General features: G+C 39.2%; 3 protein-coding genes and 1 non-coding gene across 4 annotated transcripts; 3 read left to right on the top strand and 1 right to left on the bottom strand.

Moving 5' to 3' along the window:
- Positions 1 to 452: 452 nt before the first annotated feature.
- Positions 453 to 17417, top strand: LOC115747758 (bromodomain and WD repeat-containing protein 3-like). Its single transcript, XM_030684025.2, has 25 exons — positions 453 to 770; positions 966 to 1077; positions 1835 to 2188; positions 2657 to 2808; positions 3070 to 3300; positions 5031 to 5140; positions 5229 to 5306; positions 5397 to 5503; positions 6584 to 6678; positions 6762 to 6877; positions 7024 to 7127; positions 7219 to 7296; positions 7407 to 7485; positions 9400 to 9568; positions 11268 to 11338; positions 12000 to 12080; positions 12160 to 12230; positions 12680 to 12776; positions 12863 to 12922; positions 13373 to 13427; positions 13536 to 13933; positions 14022 to 15911; positions 16053 to 16625; positions 16713 to 16771; positions 16962 to 17417. The coding sequence occupies exons 3-25, from the start codon at positions 1839 to 1841 to the stop codon at positions 17155 to 17157; spliced, it is 5220 nt and encodes a 1739-aa protein (XP_030539885.1). The 5' UTR covers positions 453 to 770; positions 966 to 1077; positions 1835 to 1838; the 3' UTR covers positions 17158 to 17417.
- Positions 17418 to 19169: 1752 nt separating this feature from the next.
- Positions 19170 to 19893, bottom strand: LOC115747783 (60S ribosomal protein L29-1-like). Its single transcript, XM_030684070.2, has 3 exons — positions 19781 to 19893; positions 19547 to 19652; positions 19170 to 19440 (listed from the first exon to the last, which is right to left on the bottom strand). Exons 2-3 carry the CDS (start codon positions 19646 to 19648, stop codon positions 19360 to 19362), a joined length of 183 nt encoding a protein of 60 aa, XP_030539930.1. The 5' UTR covers positions 19649 to 19652; positions 19781 to 19893; the 3' UTR covers positions 19170 to 19359.
- Positions 19894 to 20713: 820 nt separating this feature from the next.
- LOC115747827 (GTP-binding protein SAR1A-like) lies at positions 20714 to 23417 on the top strand. The gene is made up of 3 exons (XM_030684130.2): positions 20714 to 21011; positions 21141 to 21272; positions 22781 to 23417. Exons 1-3 carry the CDS (start codon positions 20883 to 20885, stop codon positions 23099 to 23101), a joined length of 582 nt encoding a protein of 193 aa, XP_030539990.1. The 5' UTR covers positions 20714 to 20882; the 3' UTR covers positions 23102 to 23417.
- On the top strand, positions 21750 to 21875 carry LOC115747842. Its single transcript, XR_004016164.1, has one exon. It is a non-coding gene; the product is annotated as a small nucleolar RNA snoR83 (small nucleolar RNA).
- Positions 23418 to 23861: the final 444 nt, after the last annotated feature.

The raw sequence follows: 23861 nt of genomic DNA, 5'->3' as shown, positions 1-23861 counted from the left end.
AGTGATGAAGTCTATTACGATTAGAAAATTTAGAGATTTCTTTTTTTAAAAAAAATTTGGAACACACATGATCTATATGCGCTTTAATTAGATATTTTGAGACAAAAATGGCCCTATTTATGTGGAAAATACGGTATGTCGCATGCATGTGGTCGCCGTCTGGCCAAAATTTATGCCACCTATAAAAGTGTTGGTAGGCCAATTTAGCCAAAATCACCAATTTTGGGGTGAACTTGGATACAAACCCTAGATTGGGGTATATTTGAGAAAGATATTCTTCTTCAGGGTTTCTTTTTTAAAATTTTCCTAATATCTTTTCACATTAATTACTTTCCGCTTTTTTATTTTTGTTTTTTAATTTAATATATCTTACTTTATTTTCATTTTAATGTTTATAATAATATCATTCGTGTCTACAGCGGCGTGAAGATATAAAATGCTCCGGTCACTTCGATCCTCGCTTCCTCCTTCGTTCGGGGCGTTCCTCTCTTCTTCGTCTCTCTCTCATGAAAAATCACTCCCCTCTCTCTACAAGACGAAGTGCAGAGGAAATCAAAGACTCTTCTCATTCGCTGCGCGTGCTTCGCAGCCGCTGTCGTTCGTTTTCCTTCTCTATTTTCTCCAGTAATTCGAATCTCTTTCTCCATGTCTGAAGTCTTCGAACTTGGGGATCTCCCTTCGCTCTGTTCCTGCGATTGCACGAAGCTGTCAGGCTCCCGCCTCGCCGCCTGAGGCGATTCGTTTTAGTCCCCCGAGAAGCTCCGTTTCAGGTACTCGTTCAGCACGCATTTCTCTCTGTTGTATATTTTCTTCGGTGGAATCGTCGGGCATTGAGGAGAGGCGGCTTCTTGCTGTTCTATCGATTGTGTTTTGGTTGGTTTTTGTGGTGCTTTAATGGTGGAGTCTCGATTAATCTATGTGGCAGTGTGAGGGCGGCGGTATTGATTGTTAGGTTTTGGTCGCAGGGCGTGCATTATGGATTTTGGTGAAGATTTTGATACGGAGTTTAGAAGAGAGTGTTTTCCTGCGAACTGTCTGCATTTGTGGTTGAATTTCTGATGTTTCAGAACGTCAAAGGTGATTCTTTTAGCCTAGTGATTTTCCCTTGTTGATTCTGATTGTCGGGTGTTAAATTTTTTGTTCATTTTAATTGGTTTTGCCCGTGTTTTTGTGGGTTCACGCAGTTGTGATTGCATAAATCGATTGTCTGCTTTTGAGGATTGATTTGTCTTGGTAAGCATGTCAGCTTAGCTTAGTTAGCTTAGGGCTATGAAGAGACGGAATTCTAAGATATTATCTACGATAGGTTAGGCCTGTGATTCGGAAGGCTGTGGGTTTTGGATGGAAATGGGTAAAGGACAGGACAAGTCACTTCGTTCATTAGCTATATCGTGTGGACTGTTTGGTCGGTACTAATTCATTCTCGTGCATGATGAAATACTCATGTTCACGATTGATCTTGTCTGCCTCTGGGACGAGTTCACTGTAGTGCAAACTGTGAGGATAATATGTGCTGCACTATTTGTAATCAAGCAAACAAATGTGGACTGTGGTTTAAAGGGTTCTCTACTTAGAGGTTCTTTCTTCGCTTGAAATTACATGGAAAAGGGAACTATTATAGTTGGTTGGCCTAGGGCCTTGTGGCTTACTTTTGTTTACAGATTGTGCTTGAGGGAAGTTTCTCCTTTGTATGAGTGTTTTGTTCTTTTATCATGTTAGGTCGGTTTGGTACTGGAGAATCTGCATATCTTACCTCAGCTTGTATTGCTTTTTGCTATACGTGATTAGATATACAGAATTTTGTCTTAAAGCATTATAATTTTTCGATTAACAGAACTATGGCTCTTCGAAAGTACGTTCCTCCTTGTAACGCTTCTTCTGCTGGTATGAAACCTTTGAGTTTCTCCGGTAGAGTGAACCCGAATGCTCAGGTTACAGATCCAGACCAACAGAAGAAAATGGAAAGAAACTTGGACATTGACCTCAAGGAGGTTTACTTTTTGATCATGCATTTCCTATCAGCTGGACCATGCCACAGAACTTATGGACAGCTTTGGAATGAGCTACTTGAACACCAACTCTTACCTAGAAGATATCATTCATGGTATTCAAGGACTGGGAGGCACAGTGGTGATGAGGATGATGATGGCATGTCATTCCCGTTAGGCTACAATAAGTTGGTAGAAAGGTATGTGATGCCTTTTGCTGACTATAGGTCACTTAAAGACAATACTTTCTGAATACTTAATGGTTTAAACTAGGAACTTGACTAATATACTCCAAGCCACATTGTAAATGGATGATATAAATCCGTCAGTTGATGTAAATCCTTCAATTTTTATAATTATCTATGATGAGTTGAAAGTCTTACTCTATGGGTATAGTGGAAAAGTTGTGTGGGGCTGTAAATGCGTCATGAGCACCGGACTAAGTGGCGGTTGAGCAACTCAAGCTTTTTTATTTTTTTTGGTCAGAAGCAACTCAAGCTTTAGTTGGCATTGTTCATGTAAACTGAACTCTTTTGGGATATGGGTTTTCCCCCTTGGAGCCCTACAGTAATGTTTTCTTTTACCTATCAAAACAATAAATCCTTATAGTTCACTCGATGACGAGATCACAATGATGAGATTGTACTCTACCATTCTTTGTTTTTTAGGTATCCTCACATTGCAAAGGATCACTTGGTGAAGCTTTTAAAGCAATTATTAGTAAGTACAGCTTCTCTATCAGAAGGTGTGGACAGTGGACGGGCTCCAACTGCAGCCGATGTGCCTACTCTGTTAGGAAGGGGTTCATTTTCCTTATTGAGTAGGTGACTTTGTTTAGAATTTGGGCATCACAAGTAATTCAATCATATGTTATTCTTGGGGGCCAATCTAGTGCTATCTTAGTTGATCATAAAAAATGACTTTTTCTGTGTCAAGATTTCACTTATTTTGTGTGGGGATCATATAATGGCCCCAGGAAGCAGTATGTGTTTGCTTCTTTCTTTGTCATTGTTTTAGGATATCTTTCGCTTTAAACAAAGTCAAGACACTTATGTGAAGTTCCTCACGCTTTTCCATTCAGAGGAGAGTGATGATGACATCAAGCATCCGCCTCCTTACATGCGATGGCCTCATAAACAGGCTGATCAGGTTCGTGGATTAAGTTTGAGGGAAATTGGGGGTGGTTTCAGTCGGCACCATCGTTCACCATCCATTCGCGCTGCATGTTATGCAATTGCTAAACCATCAACAATGGTTCAGAAGATGCAGAACATTAAGAAGATTCGGGGACACCGAAATGCTGTATATTGTGGTATGATTTCTTTATAAGAATAATCATTGTTCTTTTCTAGAATTATGCTGTCAATCAAAAGTATGGATTGTATCAGCAAAACCTATAATTATGAAGTGCTTGATTGTTGCTTTGTTTGTTTGACTAAATTCTTGTGATATTATCAAGAATATCAAATCTTTGCTGGAACAGTTAGACGTACAGTTACATTTCAACAAGTCCTTAGGTTGAATAATCAATTATTTTGGCTTGACTAAAGCAGCACCTTTTGTCCAATCAAAACTCTTCACCAGACATCTCAAAAAGACAGTAGGAATCAACAATAGAAATACTATTAAGAGAAAAGCACTTCAAACAACTAAAAATATTTTTATTACTAAATCATTAAAAATTAGGGCGGCCATGACAAAAGTAAATAAATTCCTCATTGAATGATTAAAACTATTTCAGTAATTAAATTGCAACCGCTATGACAAAAGTAAATGTTAGATTAATTGTAATATCAAGTCATGTCACGACAGTATATTTTAAATCCCTCATTAGAGGATTCTAACTGTTATGATTGTAAAATCACTAAGCAAATGAAAATGAAATCACTAATTTTAATCTCAATTGAGAATGGTATAGCTAGAAGGAGAAGTGTAAGTAAAGAAAAAGTTATATTCACAAGAACTAGATAATTTGAAAGTTTTAAAAAACATGAGAAAATTTAAATGAGATCACCTTATTAGAAAGCTAAAAAGGAGAGTATATTGGCATTTTTTTTTAATATTATATTGCATAAAAGCGTAGTAAGCCGTGGCAACTTAACTGAAGAAAAAGGATGTCTTCCTGATAGTAAGTATTAAAAGTAAAAGCCAATTTAGACTTGATGTTGAACTACTATACATTAAGTTGAACTGCTGTTGCAAAACTAACTTGATAGTGTAACTACAACTGTCCTCAGTGAATGTGTAGTCAAGCGTTGTGAGCAATATGAAAGCTTAGAAACCAAACAGTTCATCAAGAACCGAATCTTGATGTAAATGACATACTAGACTTAGTGGACTCTATTTTTTTTTTTTTTTTGTGACACTGTATATTGGGATTCACCCCCTTGGTGTGTATTGAATTCAATCTTTTTTATCTTACTGATTAAGAAAAAGTTTGTTTTTCACCTTTCACGGAATAGGTCCTAGCTGTTCCACCTGTTCATTCCTGTTGCACTTCTCCAATTAATCTTTAAAATTCACACTCAGCTAGCACTTCCTGTATAAAGATTTGATCTGCGGTTGCCTTGAAACTTCCTGGTAGAAGTGCAAGTCTCCCTCTCTGTGGACTTAAATTGACCTGCCAATTTGAAGACTAAGTACTTCCTATGTTATTTTCTATGATTAAATGATGCCAATCCTGTAGGTGCTGAAGAAGTTTCGGTAACCCAAGTGACAGAAAAGGTTGACATTGTGTGGTACTTGTTCTTCCATGAAAAGAATACACTGTGAACTAGTTAATGGGTTCAACAATTACAGCTCCGCAACATAGTTTTGCTATTTCTGAATATTCGTGCTCTGAAGTATTGATTGCATCACTATACAGTGAAAGGTCTCGGTGCCTGTTATATCATTGTGCTATTCTCTCTCTATACTATTTATCTGTATGAGATATAATTTAGGCAACTGTTAATTGCGCTTCATGTACACGGTTTGTCTGTATTTCTTTGGAATGTCGTATTCAGAAAATGTATCTTATCACTTTTAATGCAAATTTTGCAGCAATATTTGATCGCACTGGGAGATATGTTATAACTGGCTCAGATGATCGACTTGTAAAAATCTGGTCAATGGAAACTGCATATTGCCTGGCAAGTTGTCGTGGGCATGAAGTGAGTTCTTTTCTCCATGATCTGAGTTCACCACTTGCAATCAATTTCCCATTCACGTTCTTATTTACTATATTTACTGTTATCCAAGGGCGACATAACTGACTTAGCTGTGAGTTCCAACAATGCCTTGGTGGCATCTTCTTCAAATGACTGCATCATACGTGTTGTAAGTTTCCTTTGGAACCGAAAAAAAATACTTGTGCTATTTCATATTGGTGTCAAACAAACGTTTGATCTTTCCGCTATACTCCCACAGTGGCGTCTTCCTGACGGGCTTCCAATTTCAGTTCTAAGGGGCCATACTGGAGAAGTTACTGCCATTACTTTTAGTCCAAGACCTGCTTCTGTATACCAGCTACTGTCGTAAGACTGATATCTGTTTTCTTCTTTCCCCCATCACTTTTAGCATTCACAGCTCATATGTTCAGATCATGACAGCATGTCTCTGTTACGGCTGATTGGTGTGCTTTGCTGGATAAAGTTACGCTTTAATCTGAATTAGGCTGTTACATCCAATATGTGTGGGTGATTCTCCTCTTCAGTACATTATAGTCGTTACTTGCAGTCCATTTTGGAGTAAGTTCGTCTGCTGGACGTGAACATTCCTAGAACTTTTGTGCCGTGACAGATTGATAGTACAATTTTTTTTTTTTAAGTTTTTTACCAAGCAAATGCTTTTTCCTATTGTTAGTGCTGCTGACAATTTTAACACGTTTGTGCCATGGAAACTTAAGTAGATAGTAATCCAAGAATGCTTTATTGATTTTTGCCCATGTGACTGAATATTGTTTTTTTTTCTCGTCAGTTTGTGGCTCAATAATTTTGCCAGATCTGTAGCTTCCTTCTCCGTTTCTCTTCAGTTCATTGCTCCTTATGGATATCTGTATGTTTATTGAGAGTAAATTATTCTTTACTTATTGTAGATGCTAGTTCAACTCTTTGAGTTTTGATGAACTTTAGAATTTGATTTACTTCTTTGGGATTCTTCTCTTAGTATTATTGACCTTTTGGTATTGTTTTATGTGCTACTTGTTCTTTCTTCTAGCATTTTTCCAGTTGAAGATTATGTAGAACGATTTGTCATTTTTTTCACATTCTGGAGTGCTGCCTTAAAGTACCTCACTGTTTTTGCATTTAGATCACCCTTGATTATTACATGGGATGATAGTTTGTAGTATATGTTCTCTAATTTCTTCTCATTATTTTTTTGTTTAGCTAATCTTAAGTTGCTTGTCTTTGATTCATTTTGGGATTCATCTATTCTGAATGAAGTCTCTATTTGAACATGAAGTTATCCCATGTTGTCTTCTCTTCGGTCAATTCTATTTGTAATGCCGCTCATTGTTTAAATTTGACCATTATTTCCCCGTCTCTTGGAGATGTTGGAGAGAAATTACATGCTTTTTCCGATTTGCTCACAGTTGGTGTGGGTTTACCCTGTAGGTCGTCGGATGATGGAACATGCAGGTTATGGGACGCTAGAAATTCCCAGTTTAGTCCAAGGATATTTGTTCCAAAGCCTTCAGATAGTGCAGCTGGTATATGGCCCTTTTGCGCTATTTCAGGCAACTGATTTGCTGATGCTAGTAGCTTATGTGGTTGTTCCATGAGAAAATTGCAGGAAGGAATGGCGCTCCACTGTCAAACTCTCTGACCCAAAATCATCAAATATTCTGTTGTGCTTTCAATGCTAACGGAACTGTATTTGTTACTGGGAGTTCAGATAATCTTGCAAGGGTATATTCAAATATCTCTGGGTTGGTCATTTGTGGGTATATCTTATGTATGCCTTATCAATGAGATTGCCATACTATTTTCCATTTCATTTTTCACTTTGAAACTCCGTATGCAGATAACTGTTGTTTAACAGAAGTAAACTGCAGGTTTGGAATGCTTGTAAGCCCAACAAAGATGAGTCTGACCAGCCAAATTACGAGATTGACGTGTTGTCTGGCCATGAGAATGATGTCAATTACGTGCAATTTAGGTTGTATGGCTTATGTTTCGTTTTGATCTTCAATCAGTTCATTATAGGAAGGAATGTTGCTTCTGATGTAAGATGTTGCCTTATCTTTCAGTGGCTGCGCTGCAGCATCAAGATTTTCCGTGGCTGACACTATAAAAGAAGAGAGTGTTTCCAAATTTAAAAACTCTTGGTGGGTAAATTACTCTTGAACTGTACTAAATGCACCGTGCACTTTCCGTCTGTAATTTCATTTTCCTTATAGGGAGATATTTACCGTGCCTGTTCCTTCTATAATTTCAGGTATAGTCACGACAACATCGTCACTTGCTCTCGTGATGGCAGTGCAATTATCTGGACCCCAAGATCACGGAGATCACATGTAAGTGTTTTTTCAGGTACTTGGGTTACCTTTTTGCATTCTTTAAGTGAAGTTTAACGCTTGAATTATGAATCTCTCCTACCATATGCTCATCATTGTCTTTCTGATGCCATATTCCTGGTCTTCCCAATTTCTTGAATAATTGTCAGTACTCATAAGGCAACACCATGATCACCTACATTCACAAAAGGTTTCAGTGGAAAGTCAGTCCGCAGGTGACATCAAGAAAATATTTAACTGGTTGTGCACGTTACTATGAACATGATCACTATCTCAGAGAAAAGTACCCCTCCCATCTGTTTGTGGAACTTGCCACTGCAGAATTAACTCCCTTTAAAGGCCCCTCCTCTTAATCCCACAAAGAAAACATGAAGGAAAAAAAAAAGGAAAGTGGCTTTGGTTCGGTAACGTTTTTTTTTCTCTGTAGACCTGTGAAACACTTCCCATTTGGAAGGTCTCTCCCTTTCAGAGCCTACTTTGACCCAAATAACAACTAAATTGAGCGGCTTGTCATCAGATCTTGTTCAGACAAACTTGTGCATTGAATAGACGGTTAGTGGAATCATAACGAGATCTTGTTGCTGTCGGTATTGGAAACATAGTCAGCGACATTCTCCAAACACTAGATCCTCCGAATATTATTTTGGTCTTGGATTAGTCGTTAGTTTTGATATCTTTTTGCTCGTGTCAGTTTTCCATGGTTAAAAATCTGATGCTGTGTGTAAATTCCTTTAAGATTTATTGGCAACAAATATATCTGATTGTAGGGCTCTTGGAGAAGAAATGGTACATAATGAGGTTACTCTCCATTTATCTGCCGCCTTGAGAGAGAGTTGATTGATGAATCGCCCTTCATTCCTCTTTCTGCTTTTTTGATCTGTCAACTAGAAAGGTCGATTCATTAGCATTGCTAGGAGTTCATTCATCTCTTTTTTTTTTTGTTTTTTTCTATGTCAACTAGAAAGGTCGATTCATTAGCACTGCCAGGAGTTCGTCCTTTTTTTTTTTCCAAATGCGTCAACTAGAAAGGTTGATTTATTATCATGGCCAGGAGTGTCAGCCTGTCTAGAAATAAAGACTTTAGCATGCAAAGACTTAAAAGATATTAAAATTAGAATAATCAAACCAAAAATGAAACCTTAAGCAAGCAAAATATCTTTCCTATCAACCAACTTCTCAGAAATGCCTGCAATATGAAAAAATATCGGATAATTACTTGGAAGTATCTTGAATGTTACAGTTATTTTCAATTTTATCCTGAACTTAAACTTCATTATAGTCTCAAGTTGCATGTCTGTTTCAATTTCACCATGATGGTAGCATTTGACTGTTAAATGCTCGTGTGGCGGCTCACTTTAGTGACTTGTAACCATTATGTGTTCGTCTATCTTTTCTCTTTTTAACAAATACCTGTATGGATATGAAAATAGAAGAATGAAGAAAATCGCCTCCAAGAATTCAAGAAAGACTTCCAGAAAATCTTTATGACATATTAAACATTGACTTATCAGGTTTTCTGATTTAGTTTTTGGGAAAACTTATCTTAATCCGGTGCATTGCACGGTCTACTCAACTCGTCGACAGTTATTAAAGGAAAAATACAATATAAGTGAACCCTGTAAGTGAAGGGTGAAGAGAGCTTTTAGTCTCTTTTTTTTTACATGAGAAGAGATTGCTTTTGTTAGTTTTCAGTTTAAATAGCTGATAATAATTTACAACGTCCTTTTTTCTTTTTGGATGTACTAGAATTCTTATCTACAGAATCCTTAAATAGCTAAAGGAAAGAGTGAAATTAAGTTTTAGCTTTGGACCATAGGATATAGTCATGGTTTATCGCTCATAGAGTTACCTCAAATGAGCGTCTATATGACTTGTTCAACACTAAAGGTAATAATGTTAAGCATCTTATTGTAGGGAAGAGTCGGCCGCTGGTGTCGAGCTTATCATCTTAAGGTTCCTCCTCCACCAATGCCGCCTCAACCTTCACGAGGGGGTCCAAGACAGAGAATTCTTCCAACCCCACGTGGTGTAAATATGATAGTATGGAGCCTGGACAATCGATTCGTTCTTGCTGCTATTATGGGTATCCGTTTAATCTTTTCATCTACCAAATTTTGGAATTTTTAAGTGCAATTGAACACGTGTGCAAAAGTTTCTTCATGGAAGTCTTAAGTCCTGATTTGTCCAATAGTCCTACTGCTGGTCGCATGTTCCTTATTCTCATGGCTCGATTTTGTTGCCGGAATTCACAGTTTTTCCTTGGCACTTTTACAAATAGTTTGGTGATTTCATGTTTTTATTTTTCTGCGGGTTTCAACTGCCATTACATGTTCTTCGAGGGTTTTTATTTGAGAGAGAACTTCTAATCGGAACTTGAAGTCAGAGTGAATATTCAATGCATGTACTGCTGAGTTACCTTGAGGTTTGCTTAAGTTCCTGGCATTGTTATTGTGATCTTAACATCTTTTGTTCTATTTTTGCCAGAATATTATTGTGTTGTTTTTCACACTTTTCACATTTACTTTCGGCATTTACAGCGAAAAAAACCTATATGCCGGTTATCCTTTTTGCGCATGAAATTAATTAACCATCTGGAAACAGTCATGAGGTTTTTCTTCCTTTTCTTGAAAGCTGAATAAGGATAAGCAAGGTGCCAAAGGCATGCCACACCTATAAAAGTTATGGAGAACGAGAGTCTGCTTGTTTTAATAAACTACCCAATGGAAAAAGTGGTTTTTGGTGAAGCTCCTTTGAAGTGGAATATGAGTAGTCTCATTTTTGTGATCAGTGTATATTTTTGTGGTTGGTTCCAAATGCTGGTGAGATCTCACCGATGTTTGTCTTTCTAATTCCTAGCTAGAGCTGACTTAAAAAATTGCTTTAGGAAGAGAATGGAAATTTTAAGGTGTCAAGACAGATGATTTTGCTTATGGTAGATCCATGAACGATTATAAGGACTTTTGGTCTTGGTATGGAGAAGTACTGTTTAGCTATACATGTGAGAATTACTTCAGATTCCTAAACGATTGCGAGATAATCTCCAGAAGAACTTTGGATAAAGGATTCCATTTCGGTGAAAATAAGGTGGAGCAAACAATTATGGCCAATTATTTTCCCTCTTGTTGCTATTGTGGAACTTGTCTGATATCTTCTAAACCTGAGCATATGCCTTGAGAAGTCTTGTTAGTATATGAACGGGTATTTGCAGGATCACATGGTAGTTACGTTGTTCATGTGTGGAATTAGCAGCAACTTTTCTGTGTCCTCAATTCTACTCAGAGAATCTTGTTAAGTATCTTGGTTGTGGTTTGGAAATAAGATGGTACCATGAAGATATTGAGTAACAGCTGCGTATGTTTGATTATTTTGTAAGATGGCAATTTTAGCAGGAAGTTCTTGACTGCCATGCTAGATGTTTCTTGCTAGGCTGTAAGTGATCCTTAATTTGACAAGTCAATGAGATTAATAGTTCATTCTGATTTTTAGCAAGGTAGCTTAGGGACATAAATGGTTCTTTGTTGCTGATTGCATCTTCAACTTTAAGGGATGAACTGTTAGTAATATGCTTCTACTGTGGATTCTTTTGGCGGAAGACATCCTGGCTTATGTGGGTTTGACGTGTCTTCACTTTTTATGCTTTTAACTGCACTGAACTGGCTACTTGATCCTTTTGTTTTCTGGGGAAACTTGTCTGACCTGGTTTCAGTCTCTCTCTCTCTCTCTGTGTGGCACTTTCTGCTCATTAATATTGTAATACTCATTAGACATTTTGCATGTTGCAGATTGCAGAATATGCGTTTGGAATGCATCTGATGGTAGCTTAGTACATTCATTGACTGGCCACACTGATTCGGTAAGTTAAATCACTTGATTGTTTGAACCTTTTTGTGTGAAAGTATAGAGTTGATTGCCTCTGCTTGCGATGCTTGTGGGCTTTGGATTCCCCTATGTTTCATTCAACAGATATAAGATGTTCGTGGAGTGATCTTTATCAGGGAAGCTCATTTTAATGGATTTGTGCCTCCTTTTTTATTCTTTTGGGCAAATTGTTACCTCAATTCATTGTTTGGTCTACTTGTTTTGAATTTTTTTTTTCTTAAGACGATGTAGGTGCATGTATGCAGTTCAACAACGAATCTCTTTATGATAAATAGAACCATTTTGCAAGTTCGTTATTACGGTAGTTCCTACAAAGGATCGGATTAATGTCGTATAATCATATATATCGTGAGTAGAATATTCAGTTGCTTTTTCTTGCTTATTTTTCTTGTTCTGGATCAATCTTGGTTTTCCTTGCCTTCATTGTGGCATAGTTCTTGTTGACTATTGTTTTTGGTATCTTCGTCACCTTTCTCCCCTCAGTTGATCAGTTGGTAGCTTTCTCGTTGAACTCCTGCAGTCTATGCTAATTCAGTAATTCTTTGTAGACTGTGGCTCAACTTGTTCATTTCCTATTATTCCAGTTGTGTTTTTGTAATTTGCTATTCCTAACTGGTTTACCTGAATTGTGTCAGACATATGTTCTTGATGTTCATCCTTTTAATCCAAGGATAGCTATGAGTGCGGGGTACGACGGCAAAACAATAGTTTGGGATGTAAGTTCTCCTTTCATCTGGCTCTGTGGTGTCTCGCTCATTTGCTCTTTAATTGACTAATTTGTTTTATTCCATTTAGATATGGGAAGGAAAACCTATACGGATATACGAAATTTCACGCTTCAAGTTGGTCGATGGCAAATTTTCTCCGTAAGTACATCCCAGCTGGCTTCAGATTTTTAACTGCTAATTAAATACAAACTGGTATTGACAGTTGATGCTTTGGTCTATTTAAGTTGGTAACATACTGATGTTTGTACTTGTATATTTTGTGTATGTATATCTGCATACTCTGGTGTTTAGGGTTCTTCCTTTTCCCAACCAGTGCCCTTGGGTCCTTTGGTAGGCAAGGTGTTACCAGATATAACAATCTATGTTTTCAAGATATTTCCTTCATGATAATTTGTGCGTGGCAGCCCATTGAAACATGCAATGCCTTTTTTCTTACATTTTCAAAGCATACTAAGCACCTAATTAAGTGCCCTCCAATGATAGGTCGCACATTATTTTATTAGGTGGCTGTGTCATATGCATATAAATGCATGTTTCAATTGAACTGGTAATTTCCTTTGACGTGTAACTTTTCTTCTGTCACTCAGGGATGGGACATCAATCACTCTTTCAGATGATGTTGGTCAGCTTTATATATTAAGCACTGGCCAGGGCGAGTCACAGAATGATGCCAAGTATGATCAGGTCTGTGATTGGTATGAGAAACAATTGGATGGTTTTGAAATGTATCTGTCAGATTATTTATTAGTAATGTTTTCGTGTCCAAACAGTTTTTCCTGGGGGACTATCGGCCTCTTATTCAAGATACTTATGGCAATGTACTTGACCAGGTTGGTTAAGCAGTTAACATCACATGTTTCTTGATCTTCCGTTTCAGAGCATCTGTTTACTGAGATTTTGGGACCGCTCTAAGCAATTCTTATATCCTCTATTCTCCTCCAGTTCTTGTATCATAAGTTAATTTACTATGTATGGGCACCGACAGCACGAGATTGCGCATGGGAGGAGGATTTTCATGTTCTTGTAAAGTCTCTTTTTCTAGTTGTTAGTACAGATTGCTATTTATGGAAATTTTGTGCATTATGTACATGCAGAAGGTATTTCCATCCTTGATTTTTGTAGTTTGCTCCTTTCTGATATATAAGGATGCAATATGAGATGGGTATGATCATCTTGCATCACCTTTGGTGACTGAGTGTAATTCTTGACTATTTCCTTTCTAAGGTTCTTGTAATTCTTGACTATTTCCTTTCTAAGGTTCTGCTTAATATTTAATTCAGGAAACTCAGCTTGCTCCTTATCGACGCAATATGCAGGATCTCCTTTGTGATTCGGGTTTGTGTTCAGTGATCAGCTTGCTGCTTTCTATATTTATTTTCAGTTTTTATGCTACCATCTTAATCTCATGTTCTCTTTACGTTTTTGGTGGTCCAAAAATGGTAGGTATGACACCTTACGAAGAACCCTACCAGAGCAGATACCAGAAACGCCGACTCGGAGCTTTAGGCGTTGAGTGGCGTCCTTCTTCTCTAAGACTTGCCATTGGGCCAGACCTAAGTCTAGGCCCAGATTATCAAATGCTCCCCTTGGCAGATCTGGATGTGCTAATTGAACCCTTGCCAGAATTTATGGATGTTATGGAGTGGGAGCCTGAAAATCCTGTGCAAAGTGATGATAATGATTCGGAGTATAATATCACTGAGGAATATTCGTCCCGAGGGGAGCCGGGAAGTTTAGATTTTGACTCCTCTGATGATTCTGAATGCAGTGCTGAAGACAGTGGTGGTGATGATTCAAATAAGGATATCCGCAGATCAAAAAGGAGAAAACAAAAGGCAGAGGCAAGTCTTTGTGGAGTATCTAATGTACTTTTTCCTAATAGCATCCTCATTCGTTTTGAAGTAACTAAAAGTTTTTGTCTAAGCTCAGGTAGAGATCATGACATCTTCAGGTCGGCGCATTAAAAGGAGGAATTTGGATGAGCATGATGGTGATTTATTAAGAAGTAACCGATCAAGAAAACAGAGGAATGGTAGGAGAAAGAAAAGGTCTTCCAAATCTAAGGCATTGAGACCTCAAAGAGCTGCTGCTCGGAATGCTCTCTCTTTGTTCTCTAGAATTACTGGAGCATCTACAGGTGAAGAAGAAGAAGTATCAGAATCTGACTTGTCGGAGAGTGAGACTAATGAGCGAGATTCAGACATTCAGAGTGCTGATTCTGAGGAACCATTACAAAACGAGCAAATTAAACTATCAAAAGGAAAGGAGGTATATAAGGATTTGTCCAAGGAAGTGGCTGCCAACCGTGAACATCATGATACTCCTGTCACTGCTGGGAACAAGCGGAGATTGATTCTTAAATTGCCAGTTCGTGATTCGAATAGGCTTGCTCCTTCCCAAAGAAGAGAACATACATCTGACAGCCTACCTTATTTTGTCGGTTCATCATCTGGGATTCCTCGAGACATTACTGAAGGGAGCAGCATTCGTTTAAATGAACAGAATCCACAGTCCTCTGCTAATGCCAATTGCAAAACAGTTGAAAAAGGACGAAAAGAAAGTGAGAGTAATGTTGATCAGATAAAGCTGAGTCTTGCATGCCAGAATGGTAAAATTAAGTGGGGAGGTGCCAAAGCACGCTCAGCGAAACGACCAAGACTTGGAGAAACAGCATCACTGGTGCCGTGTGGGGAGAGTAGTTCACATTTGGAAGGTCATGACAGGAGCGAAAATAAAGAGAATGGGATTTTAGAACTTGAAAGACTTTCAGAAGTTCAGGATGACAGGGTTAAAAGAAATGAAGAAACTACATGCATGAATCAGAGAAGCTTTGATAATGGAACAAACGAGAATTTGGGTGGTGTAGTAAATGGCCAGGAGCACACCAAAGTCATTAAATGCAGTGTTGATGATGATTCATTAGAGGAGGTTTGCGTTCCTTCTGGGGAAAGATCTCCTGCTCTTGCAGGGGAGGGAGCTGACCAGCTCTATGATGTTGAGGAGAGCCATAAACCACTCTCCAGTGAGTTGAGAAATGGATCAGGAGTTACGACTGATATTGCTGATGCTATGAAGCAAGAGCCGAGAAACAAGACTGATGACTGTAAAAGTGGCTTGCACGATGAAACCTGTGATAATCATTTGTGCATGGAATATGACATTGCGCAAGTGCCTGCCCTTAACCAGAACAAGAGAATCGGTCTAGCAAAAGCGGATGGCGGATTACTAGGATCAGACGATAACAATGATACATCTGGTTCAACTCTACCTAACTCAAACTTGCATTCAAATGCAAGCAGGATCTTCAGTGCTGTATATAGAAGGTCGAAAACAACTAGGACTAGAACTAATCTAGAAGGAGAAGCTAGTGGAGTGGGAGAAAGTACTTCAAATGCAAATACTGATGATATCGGTGCTCAAATGGACTTACGCGGAGGATCTCCTGATTTGTCGCATAAGACGCAGTCCATGGGACTGAAGATGAGGCTTCGAAAATGTGATGCAAAAACTGGGATAGGAGACATGGAGTTGGGTCATGAACATGAATCAGAGGATCCATCACAGGGTTCTGAGAGTAATCACATTAGTAGATGCAAGCTTCCACATGAAGAATGGGGGTCAAGTTCAAAGGCTACAGTTGGATTGAGGTCTACTAGAAACAGGAGAGCGAGTTGTCACCTTCGTGACACTAGTCCTCCAATAGAAAGGAGGAAGTTAAGTCAACCCTTGAGGAAAGGTTCATGGTTGTTGTTGACATCACATGAAGATGGATCTCGTTACATTCCACAGCAGGGGGATGAAATAGTATATTTGAGACAAGTATGTGAATTTGTATTTACTTACTGTGATTGTTTTCTTGGGTTGGAATACCATGTGTATCATCCATCTTCCAGTTATTTTCTTGCGGATATGGATGTGATGAATTTCCATATGTACCATGACTAAACTTTGACTTTTCAGGGGCATGAGGAATTTATTGATAGTGGTGGCTCCAAAGAACGAGGCCCCTGGACAGTGATAAAGGGGAACATTGGACCAGCGGAATTTTGTAAAGTTGAAAGCCTTGAATATGCCATTTATCCAGGGTCTGGGGAAAGCTGCTGCAGAATGATACTTCGATTTGTTGATCCCGCTTCCAGTGTGTTTCGTAAATCGTTTAAATTAACTCTTCCTGAAGCAACTGGCTTCCCAGACTTCCTTGTAGAAAGAACTCGGTTTGAGACTACTACGCAGAGGAATTGGACAGTCCGGGACAAATGCAGAGTCTGGTGGAAAAATGAAGGCGAAGATGACGGTAGTTGGTGGGAGGGTCGGATCGTTTCTGTGAACCCTAAGTCTCCTGAATTTGACGATAGCCCATGGGAGAGGTACACTATCCAGTACAAGAGTGATCCCAGGGAGAAGCATCGTCACAGTCCATGGGAACTCTTTGATGCTGATACACAATGGGAGCAGCCGTGTATTGATGATGAGATCCTAAATAAACTTCTCTCAGCCATTAACAAGCTAGAGAAGTCGGGGAACTATAACCAGGTACTGCATTGTCAGGAAGCATAAGCTGGCTTATTTGTATGACGTAAATGTTTTTGAAGACTAATTTCTTTTATGGTCAACATTCAGGACCGCTACGGCATACAGAAGTTGACCCAGGTTTCTCAGAAATCAAGTTTCATTAACAGGTATGTACTTTTTTCTGTTGAACTTGTGTGCAATTCTTGCTCGTGGATTCACCAAAGATGTAATTTAAAAGTTATGAAACTACATTTTGGAATCTCCCGTTCCCCATCCCAATACAATAAATTGAAAACTAATTAGATATTCAACAATTTGAGCTGTCGCTGAACTGAGTCATGTCTAATTATATTGCAGGTTCCCAGTTCCATTTACTCTTGAGGTGATTAAAGCAAGGTTAGAAAACAATTACTATCGAAGTTCAGAGGCAATGAAGCATGATATTGGAGTACTGCTATCAAATGCTGAAACCCACTTTGGGAAAAGTCCCGAGCTCTCATCGAAAATGAGGCGCTTATCAGAGTGGTTTGCACGGACGCTATCTGGTCTGTGATTAGGAGTTTTCTGGTGAAAAAATGCCCGTGAAGAAGTTGCAATGAACGCCTTTTTCTGTCCTTTTGCTTTCTGTAGATAGAGTTTTTGGAGCTAACAATTTGAAGGGTTCCTTTTCACCCATTTCGGATACGAGGATTTTTCAGGGCTTTGGAGAGGTCTCAATAGAAAAGAGCTAATTGTGGAGAATTTCCACCACAAATTCATTCTTGTATAGGCACACTTGAACATTAAAAGCAATAAAAAGCAAAATTCTCACCATTCCACTTATTGATTCTGCTCTATAGTTAATCAAGCATCACAAGCCTAGGGTTACACCACGTCTCTTGTTGTTCCACTCAGATACGGATATTAGAATTTGCTGCTTGATTTCTATGACCTTCCTGTGGCACTGAAAATGTTAATGACTTGGTGGAGCTTCTTTTGCGACTGCCCATATTGATGCTATTTATATGTATTTACCCAAGAGAGGATACACTAGTCCGCGCATAGACTAGACGTTCAGCTACTGTAACTCCGACATCTGTATGGACCGGTCAGGCATTGGTTGATTTTTATCCTTACATATGCTTGGAATGCCCCATCTGCTTGGAACATTAGCACTCATGAGAAGTTCTCCCACCAAACTTCATAGAGTACCTCCTCTAAAAAAAAATTTAAAAAGGCTTGGTCTTCGATGGAGCTCAGTCATTCAGTTTGTGACCGTGAGTCTTAAACTTGTTCTTTGGCTGAATTACAATGGATAGAAAATGTAGCTGATCAACAGGGGCGGAGCCTTTTCTTTGGCCAAAAACGGAACAGGGATGGAATTTATCATGAGTTGGGGGCAGTTATCCCAACTGGAGATGATGTGTGTTTTAGTGCTTAGTATGTACTTAGTCTATTTGAAAATGTGCCTCCATTCATGAGTTTAATTCACTAGAAACCCGATTTGAGTTTGAAATTCTTGAAAAATTACAATCATATCTAGATAGCTTGCATAATTAAAAAGTAGTTAGAGCCAATGGGGCACATGAATTGAGAGATGAGAATATAGCTTTGTCAACTGCACAAACTCAGTGACCAAAAAAAAAAAAAAAATTGCACAAACTCGATATGTAGTTCATAAGTTTGAGTCCGATCCAATCAAGGTCTCTCTAAACAGATTTCTACCTGAACAAAGGGACTCAAAAATCAAATCACACTGAGATTAAGTTCCATAGCACTTTACTCAAGTTCTAGCAAACCCAATTCAGTAGTAACTGTACAACAAAGTAATTCTCCTGGTAAGTGAGTGAGGAAGCTCAATCAAACTTGCTTGCAGTGCTGTATTTATCTCCTGCTGAATAACCATAAGGTCCATGCAGATCAAAATCGAGTTGTTTACCCATCAGTGAGCTCCAGCTCGAGCATGCATATGCCGTAATAAGTCTAGATCAAAGCTCGAGTTGCTCCACAAACCTACCTGACTTGTATCTTAAGCTTCACAACAATGCACATCTTTTGCAAGTGAGCAAGACCAAGCTCAGGCTCTCAGGCATTGCAGCCACCTTATCTCAAGAAGTCAATTTAAGATTATCATGGTAAACTGTGAAAGAACTAAGGCTCGATCATAACCAATGTAAATTTTGCAAACTTGAAACGCAGAAATCAAGCTTAACTTCCTAAACCTAATGAGTTGTAGGCCACCTCTAAATTTATTTATTATCTTTCGTTAAGCGAGTGAGCTCGAGCCCAAGCTCGAGCTCGAACTCGAGCTCAAGCATACCCTGTCCACCTCTTCTGACCCGTAATAGGTTGTCAGAATCCTGGAAAGCCCTAACGTCTATTTATCGAACTTTCAGCATTCAAGTAGGCTTATTCCTCATGAAGAAGATATAAGCAAACAAGCAAGGCACTCCCACTGACCAGCCCTAACACAATCAGCAAGCATTCACCTATAATACTCCACACATTCCCTTCCCCTAAGAGGAAGAGAGCAATATGAGGCTCAAAAGCTTAATTATGAAGATCAGGACAACAACACGAGCATCAATCGAAATTCAGATATGGATAATAGACGGCTTAAAAACGAGTGTTGTCGCCACATAGCAATCAAACAGTAACCCAGTGAAACTGAAGATCACGAATCAAAAATCAAACTTTTTCATAATGTCAAGGACAAAACATAACCCTAGTAATCGACGACCCCAAAAGAAGCCATTTTTCATGCGGAAAAGCTAATCTACTCTTCTTCAGATGCACCTTCCGTCTTCTGGTTGTGCTTCCTGGCGTACCTCTGGTTCCTCAGGAACTTAGGGTCCATCTGAAAACATCAAAGCAAATATCGAAGTGAGCAGCTAAACTATGAGAAACCAAAGAGAAGCTAGAGAGAGAGAGAGAGAGAGAGAGAGAGAGAGAGGCAATGATACCCCTTTGGTGGAGGTGTGGCGGTGCCTCCTCGGCTTCTTGATGCCGTTCTTGTGGGCCTTGTAGGACTGGTTGTGAGCGGTGTGATTCTTCGACTTCGCCATCTCTCTGCTCACACGAATTGAATCAGAGCAAATTCGCAGCTCTCAAGATCGAAATAATCAGCACAAAACAGGGACCCAAAACCGATCGGCCACAACTCGAACCGAATCGAAGCGAGACGGCGTAAGGCTTACCGAGGTCAGGCTAGGGTTGCAACGTCCTGATTCAGCCGCTAGAGAGAGAGAGAGAGTGGGTGGGGTATTGTCTCTCCTTATGGTGCCCATTTTATCCGAAACCCTAGCTGCCGACAGGAGCTCGAGTGCTGTGAAAAGACTAGAATGGCCTCGTGGGCCTCTAGAGGAGATCGCCCAAGTTTGAGGGCTTCTTTGAGCCCAAAGAGATGTGATTGTTGGCCTTTGTGGCCTGTAAAACAGACCGCTGCGAAGTCTGTACGTAACCCCCGACTTGTCAAACTCAAACCACCTCTCACTTCTTCGTCATTACAAGTTCCATTCCCAATTCGAAAAGTACATTCGAGCCATAAAAAATTCAAAAAAAATACAATCAAATCCTAAAACTTGTCATATTGATCCAATCAAGTCCTTCTATTGATTACACATTTTGAAAATTTTAGGATTTGATTGTACTTTTTGAAATTTTTAGAGCTTGAATGCACATTCGTGATAATTTTTAGGACTTAGTTATACTTTTTAAAATTTTTTGGACTCAATTGCAATTTTGAGACAGTTTTTAAAAATTTCAATGTACTTTTCTCAATTCTATTACATAAAAATCAGTCAATACACGAATGAAATGAATCAATTTGAATCGAGCCATTTTTCGAACCAACTTAAATGCGATCCGGGCCAACCCATTTGGTAGGCCTTAGATATCGAGAGATCATGATATCACACATTTGAATTTACTCACTAAGTCAAACAAATGCAAAATTGACTATTCGGGTAACTAAATCCGCGATTTGAATGTGCTTACTAAGTCAAACAAGTGCAAAATTGACTCTTTTTGGGCCAGCAAAATTGACCATTCGAGTAACAAAATCCGCATGTTACTCATTTTTTGTGTGTTTGTATTTTTATTTGACGGACAAATTTGCCCGTTTTCTCAATGCTCCGCTGCCTCCGCATGATCTCGTGCTTCGCGGAACGGACTATTTTAGATCTTTAGCTGGATCTAGTCTCCTCTTCTCGTCTCGCCCTCGTCCGATTCTTTCAACGACGCCATTCAACAGAACTTCAACACTCCGAGTAGGGGGAATCTACGAGAAAGACGACGGCGATGTTCCTGTTCGACTGGTTCTACGGAGTCCTCGCGTCGCTGGGTCTATGGCAAAAGGAGGCCAAGATCCTCTTCCTGGGCCTCGACAACGCCGGCAAGACCACGCTGCTTCACATGTTGAAAGATGAGGTTCGTTTTGTTTCGGGTTAATCTGAACGCTCGCCAACTGTTTGTGATGACGTCCTTGTTTTGGCTTTGAGTTGTTTCTGACGGTTTCGGCATGGGGTTTGTGGGTTTTTGTTGGGGGGGCGTTTTCAGAGATTGGTGCAGCACCAGCCGACGCAGCATCCGACATCGGAGGAGCTGAGTATTGGGATGATCAAGTTCAAGGCTTTTGACTTGGGTGGTCACCAAATTGCTCGGAGAGTATGGAAAGATTACTATGCCAAGGTGTGAAAAGAAAAAAAAAGGGTGATGACGATAATTTATTTCACTACTTAATGGGCTCAGTCAATTGGAGTATATGGTTGATATTTTTTTTTTTTTTTTTTGGTAAGGTTATGGTTGATATTTTTCGAACGCTCTATTTGTGGAATTAGGTAATTTGCGTCTGAATTCGTTTTTTTGATTTATAAGATGCTGATGGTTGTTGTGCCTTTCATTTTCATCTTAAAGTTCCTATTTTGACCAGACCCATCAGGCCATGCTCATTTTGTTTTTGTTTTCTGAATCTAAGGAACTCGTCTAGGTTCTCAATCTTTGATCGTTGCACATATCTGCCTTCAATTTGCTGTCATGTCTAGTCGTTGCCATGTTGCTTTCTATTGGAGTTGAGTTCTCGTGCTTGTGGTCATAGATCAACATATAATAAGCCAGAAAGCATGTCTCAATTTGCCAAACTTTTGTCTTACAGATTCTGCCTTCATAATCCCGGATAAAATTCATTATGTCTATCCGATTCATGGGAGGCAAAAAATGATGGGGAAAGTTTAGCTGGTGGCACCTTTTGCAGTTTTGGGGGAAGGTGCCCTGTTAATAACTAACCGTACATTGTCTTTTTCTGTCTCTCAATATATTTAATAGGACACGCTAATTTCATACTAGGGAAGAAATAAGGCCACAGTTGAAATTACGAGTTTTTCCGTGATTTGTCTGTGTCTTGATGTTTCAGTAGCATAAGGCTACAGCTTATTGGCACACTAGGTACTGGTATCTACAACTAGATGGGTTTTGTCAGGAATTTTAGTTTTCACAAAAGTATCTTGCCCTTTCCTATCTTGCAGTAATGTCAACAGCTTCAGGCCTGTTTCGCGATACCTTTGTCCATCTTGTGTAGATTAGATTGTAAATTGTCCAGTGTCCTTGATTCTTGTCTGGTTTAGTAAAAATATGGAGACTCGATCACATGATAGTAGTAGCAGAGCATGCCTAAGGTTCGTAATAAAAGGCATTTCTGTTTATTATCATGAGCAATTCTAGTTGGAACTTGGAAAGCAATACCTAAAGGTACTAAAAGAGATTTAGTGTAGCATCGAGTTCGATGTTTTTCCTCTCCATTATGGATTTCTTCCTTTTTGTCATATTTTCCCTTTTTTTGGGAAGCGTGGTGCCTTTTTTTCACGCCTTTCAAATTGGGGAAAGGAGATGTCTTAGCATCATTCAAATTTGGTTATTGTCCTTTGTAATCGGCATTACTTCCCCCCTTTATTTTCTCAGAAGACATCTTGATCTGTGCCATTATCATCAGTCCAGGATGATTTACTATGATTTGGCTCTTGCCCCTTCCCCTACGTTAACCAAAGCTCTGCCCAGGGCCGTTGTCCATCAACTGTGTGTATCTTCAAGTCTTCTTGCTGGCTTAAGTTCTCATCTTGAATGTAACTTTATTTGCCACTTCCGTAAGACGCCGCATGTTGAAGATAGCCGAAGTCTTTACAAATCTTTCTTACTGAAAACAGGTTGATGCTGTGGTGTATCTGGTGGATGCCTATGACAAGGAGAGGTTTGCTGAGTCAAGGAGGGAGCTGGATGCACTCCTTTCTGATGAAGCCCTGGCTAATGTTCCATTTCTCGTGCTAGGGAATAAGATTGACATCCCTTATGCAGCCTCAGAAGACGAGTTATGCTATCATTTGGGTTTGACCAACTTCACAACCGGCAAGGGGAAGGTTAATCTCACAGATGGCAACATTCGACCCATCGAGGTTTTTATGTGTAGCATTGTCCGTAAGATGGGGTACGGCGATGGATTTAAGTGGCTTTCACAATATATAAAGTAGGCAGTTTTCATTTTTCATTTGGGCAGTAGAGGAGCTCTCAGCGTATGACTTTTTCCACCACGCTGCACTTAGAAGCTACAGTCAAAGTAGAAAAGGTATTTTTGGTATTCTTTTTAAATGAGTTAAAGATAAACAGGGGTGGCAAGTCCAAATGATACATGGATTGGCTTAACATTTTGGAATTGTGAGATTTTCAGTCTCATCTTGCAAATTTTGATACTTATTTTCCCCTGGGTTTTAGTGTCCTTGCTCAGCATGATCTACAGTTCTTTGTTTTGCAATCAACTGTGAATGACTAAATCGTCATCGTGAGCTAGCTGTTACTACGGCAACGCAGTTTTTCCTCCTCTGTTTGATCGTGGAGTTGAAAATTACGTGTTGTTCACCTGCTTGTTCCTGCTACTTTGGCGTGGTTTAAATCCTTGGAGATGAGATGCTGGTGCAGTGACCTACAGAGTTTAGCGTTGGCCGTAATTAAAGAAACGGTAATTTTAGATAAACTAGCTTTAGGTGGTTGGGAATTTTGCTTGGTCAAATCTTGAGGATCCAGTTGACTCATTTATTTCGGGTTACAAACCTGATGAAGCATTTTAGCAAAGGCCAAGGAACTAGCATATTGGGAAAATGAAAGCATTTCATTAGTTTGTAAAGGTGACAGTTTTGATGATTGTAGATGGTTGTTGAGTATGCCATTAGCCCATGCGCAAACAAGAGATCTGCCAGAGTTGATTAAGGAATTTCTTGCCCTCTTTCCCATGGT

Source organism: Rhodamnia argentea, chromosome 1 (genome assembly GCF_020921035.1).
Source record: "Rhodamnia argentea isolate NSW1041297 chromosome 1, ASM2092103v1, whole genome shotgun sequence".
In the NCBI taxonomy this organism is placed as follows: domain Eukaryota; kingdom Viridiplantae; phylum Streptophyta; class Magnoliopsida; order Myrtales; family Myrtaceae; genus Rhodamnia; species Rhodamnia argentea.
The sequence above is the reverse complement of the archived record's forward strand: the minus strand, read 5'-3'. Positions and strand labels throughout refer to the sequence as shown.